Below are 4,808 nucleotides of genomic sequence, written 5' to 3'. Positions count from 1 at the left end.
GCAGATGAATGCATGATGCACGGCTGCCTCCACTTTTTCGAGCAATTAACACCCCCCTAGCTACGCACCTCATCGACCCATCGGTCGACAATCATAGAATCTACACAAAATGCTTCCCTTGGAATGTTGGATCATGTATAAAATATTGTTGCACCCTGTCTTGCCTCCTTGGGATATAGAATTTTGCGTGCATATATGTTCAACCGGCCAACCCATGCATCTGATGTGTGTTGGTTCTGAATTTACACCAAACACGCAGTGGGGAGATGCAAAAATCGGTCTGTTTTTGTCCGTTTTGGTCCGTTTGCGTCCAGTCCCGGACAGTTTGTCCGCTAGACCGGACCGATGACACAGCAGGAGCGACCTATCTTAATCATGTCAAGTGTGCGCACTCTCCTTCTGCAGTCCGCATTAATTTTGTTTTTTTCCAACAATTTAGAAAGCACATAGCTAATTAGGCTGATCAGGACCATCTATTTTAAGTCGATCTCCATCGTGCAATGCTGGAACGTAGGTAGCATACTATCTCGTCTAACCCAATTTCTTCATTATTCCAAAACTAGAAATTATCTAGCCAAGTGATTGTTATGGGTATCGACAACTTCACTTTTCATCTAATCTTGCTGGTTATGAAATTATATTAGAAAGTACTCCATCCATCCATGGATATGTTTACTTCTAGATTTAGTCATAAATTAAACGTCAATTTCACCGTATTTATTGAAAAATTAGCAACAAATTTGACATCAAATTGGTGTTTATGAAATCACATTTGAAGATGGTTCTATTACGCTGATTTTGTTTCATAAATGTAATTTTATCTATAAAATTTGTCAATTTTTTTTCGTTTACTTGGAATAAAAGCTAGAAGTCGTAGGCAAAGGGAATATATTAGTGCTTGCTAGTAATCACTATCAGATGTAACTGCATGGAGACGCATATCCGTACGGCATTAATTTTTCGAAAATGGGCACTTTATTACTTGCGCAATAAACCCGGCCTTTGCATAACTAAGATGCACACATCCGCTCACAAATTTGTTACCCTTACGGCATTAATGATGGTTTATGAGCTTTGTACTCCCAACTAGGGAATCCTACTCTCCTGCAGTGTGGCCATGCATGCTCACTCACATTCTGCGGTCTCAGCTAGCTATATTTGGTCACGAAAATTTATGCACACCGATAGTTTTGATTATGCAGGACCATCGATTTAAGCCGATCGCCATCGTACATGCTGTTGCGTACCCTATTTTATCGTCTAACACCCAATGCAGTGTTTAATCAACGAGCTACACGCCATTGCCGCTCCAACTGTACTTGGCGAGCTCTACATGGCTGGTTGGAAGGACATGTATGTGTATAAATAGGGAGGCAGAGCCAAGTATACACAGTACACATCCTCCATTATATTGCAGCTGCATTTGGTTGGGGCCAACCACACACCCAGCTTTCAGCAGCAGCTACCTAGCCTCGCAACCAGCAATGCGGCTGCAGGAGCTCGTCGCGGTGGCGGCAATGGTGGCCGTGGCCGTGGCGGTGCGGCCGGCGCTGTGCCGGGAGCAGGTCAACGGGGCAGGGCTCACGGCGGAGGAGAGGATGAAGCCGATGGCGACGGCGGTGCTGGTGTTCGGCGACTCCATCGTGGATCCGGGCAACAACAACAACCTCCACACCCAGATCAAGGCCAACCATGCGCCCTACGGCAAGGACTTCGTGAACCACGTCGCCACCGGACGCTTCTCCAACGGACTCGTGCCCTCCGACTTTGTTGGTATGCCATAATGAAAGTTCTTGTCTATCATGTCGTGTACGTGTAATTTTAGTCTGAGTGAAGCAAGTTAATTAGCGGGAATTTTAGCTTAATTGAATACACATCGAAAGGCTGCACCCTAACAAACTAACTTAGCTACTTCTTGAGAGGGATTGACAAAGGCAGACGCCTGACATTTGTTGAAGTTTCAGTTACTTTTTCCCTGAGTCACTTTCGGATGTTTTCAGAGACTTTTTTGTGAAGTTCCTACTCTTTAAGTTTTCTATCTGTTTTTAGTTCTATCTATTTATTGATTTTATAGTTTTGTACAATTGAACTCCTTTCTGCTCAGTTACACTCTACTGGAGGTGCATAAAAGGTGACAATTTAGTCCCTTGCATGCCTAGATTGTCTCTGTTCTTGATGAAACTCCACATGTTCAAAGTCTATATATAATATATGATTACGTGTAATAAAAAGTCTATATATGATTGTGGGAGCGACTTTTTATCGTAAGCATGGCTAGCCGACAAGAAATTTATAATGTGCACCTCTATTCAAGTTTTGACTTAGACCATCTATTAGTACACAAAAAAAGAAATCTTTTTTTTGAAATCTAAAGAAAATCTGGAAAACATGTACATGCATGTAGATGCGTAGTATTTATTTACTACAAAATTCTACTGGAAAATATTTTATACTCTGATGTACACAAAAAATATTGAGTAAAATAAACTTTTCTTTTCCTTTTGTAAGACCGTAAAAGCCATTTTAACGCAACACATTTCTATGTACAGGTGGCATTATTACTTTTTTTTTGAGAAACGTCTAGATATTTTCTATTTTTTTAAAATAGTCCCAGCGCCTCAGCCTGCGTCGCAAAATGTTAATTAACTTTGCCTCCTTGATTTTCTTATGCATGGCCCAGCGCAACAACACGTACTAGTCTTACCCAGCATAATTTATGGCCTGCTCAGAAGCTTATAATTCTAATTGCAGCCCAGAAGCTTCACGTGAAGACGCTAGTGTCTTCCTGGCTCAACGTGGGGCACACCCCGGAGGATCTCCTCACCGGCGTCAGCTTCGCCTCCGGTGCCACCGGATATGATCCTCTCACTCCTAAAATCGTGGTATGGTTATCATTTAATTTCTTTTCCGCTTAATTTAAATTAATTTTGTCATACAACTTCTTGAAAAAAGATCTAATATTACAAGTGCTTGTGTCGGTGCATTTTTGCATTTGTTTTTACTGTAAGAGCTCTTTTGTATTATTGTTGATGATTATTAATAAATTTGTGGACTTTTTTTGCTTTTAAAAGAAAGTTGGACTATTTTTTTGAGAAAAAACCATGTATAAATGTCATGGTTTCATCGTGGTTAATTAACCAACCTTTTACCCGTCATTTCTTAATCCAGGGCGTGATCACACTCGAGCAACAACTGGAATACTTTGACCACTACCGTGGCAAGCTGGTGGCCATTGCCGGCGAGGAGGAGGCGGAGAGGATCATCGACGGAGCCTTCTTCTTTGTTTGCGCTGGCACGGATGATGTCGCCAACACCTACTTCACAACACCATTCCGGAGCGTAGAGTATGACATCCCTTCCTACGTGGACCTCCTCCTCGTCGGCGTTAACAAGTTCCTCCGCAGCCTCAACAAACGAGGCGCAAAGCTGATCGGCTTCGTAGGCATGCCACCTATCGGATGCGTTCCGTCGCAGCGGACGGTGGGTGGAGGGCTCCACCGCCGCTGCGAGCCCAAGCGTAACTACGCAGCGCAGCTCTACAACTCAAAGGTTCAGCAGCTCATCACCGGCCTCACCTCGGAGCCAGGGTTCCACACGCGTGTTGTCTATCTAGGTATCTATGACATCATACTCGAGCTCGCGGAAAATGGTGATCGATGGGGGTTCACGGAAACAACCCGTGGGTGCTGCGGGACAGGGTTGATCGAGGTGACGAACCTTTGCGACACTAGGTTCATGGGGGTGTGCGACGATGTGTCGAAGCATGTCTTCTTCGATAGCTTCCACCCGACGCAGAGAGCATACGAGATCATCGTCGACAACATGTGGGACACCTACGGTCACCTCCTACAACCCTGAATCCATTTTCTCAACACCGATGATTCAGAAGAAGTTTTATAGTACATGTATGATTGGTAAGAGCTGTCGTTTGCCATTTGGGATCCACTTATACATGGTGCAAGTAATGACTAAGTCAGTCAGTCGGTCCTCCCAATATGGTCAAATATATGAATTCTCCCAAGTGTATATGTACTTACACTCCTTATATATCACTTATACATATACTTTTTTATATACTTGATTGGTAATTTGTAGATATTTCGGAGTGGGTCATGTACACAAGTCCATTCGAGTACACTTCTTTTTTGCATAATTATCAATATATACTCCTTTAATGTATTCACAAATATTGTTGCAAAAAAAGATGGCATAGATGATATGGTACTCTAGAAAATAATTAATATTCCACCTTCCATCCGCTCCCGCATACTTGTGGGACGAGCGCACTGTACGCTCACGTTTGGCAATCCCTATTCTCCGCTTATAGGGGGGGGGGGCGCTGTTGTTTCTGAGCCGGCCCATTGGGCAGTGCGTCCCCCCTCCCCCCGATTTTTCTTCAATTTAGTGGTTTTCTGTGGTTTTTCTTCCGGCTTCACTGGTTTTCCGATTTTTGGTGAGTTTTTTAAACAAATTTGTATTTTATAACTTTTTTTAACCCGAACATTTTTAATTTTTGAACGTTTTTAAAATTTGAACAATTTTTAGATTAGTATAATTTTTAGGTTTGAACATTTTTCTAATTCGAATATTTTTTAGATTCAACATTTTTAATGTTTGAACATTTTTTCCAGATTTGAGCAGTTTTAAAATTTGAACATTTTGGAATTCGAACATTTTTTAGACTCAATTTTTTTCAAATGTTATCATTGAAGCAACTGACAAGTTTTCAGATTTCATCATATATTCAAAATTTGAATATTTTCAAAATAAAAAGCATTAAGAAAACAAACAATGTTAGAGTCCAGCGA

The 4,808-nt window shown here is 41.8% G+C and overlaps 1 protein-coding gene across 1 annotated transcript; it reads left to right on the top strand.

The window, feature by feature from the left end:
* The first annotated feature begins 1,484 nt into the window (after window positions 1-1,484).
* LOC124680724 (GDSL esterase/lipase EXL3-like) lies at window positions 1,485-4,098 on the top strand. The gene is made up of 3 exons (XM_047215778.1): window positions 1,485-1,773; window positions 2,752-2,882; window positions 3,169-4,098. The coding sequence occupies exons 1-3, from the start codon at window positions 1,485-1,487 to the stop codon at window positions 3,856-3,858; spliced, it is 1,110 nt and encodes a 369-aa protein (XP_047071734.1). The 3' UTR covers window positions 3,859-4,098.
* The last annotated feature ends 710 nt before the right edge of the window (window positions 4,099-4,808 follow it).

This window comes from Lolium rigidum, unplaced genomic scaffold (assembly GCF_022539505.1).
Source record: "Lolium rigidum isolate FL_2022 unplaced genomic scaffold, APGP_CSIRO_Lrig_0.1 contig_26634_1, whole genome shotgun sequence".
NCBI lineage: Eukaryota > Viridiplantae > Streptophyta > Magnoliopsida > Poales > Poaceae > Lolium > Lolium rigidum.
This window is presented reverse-complemented; position numbering and strand designations above follow the sequence as displayed.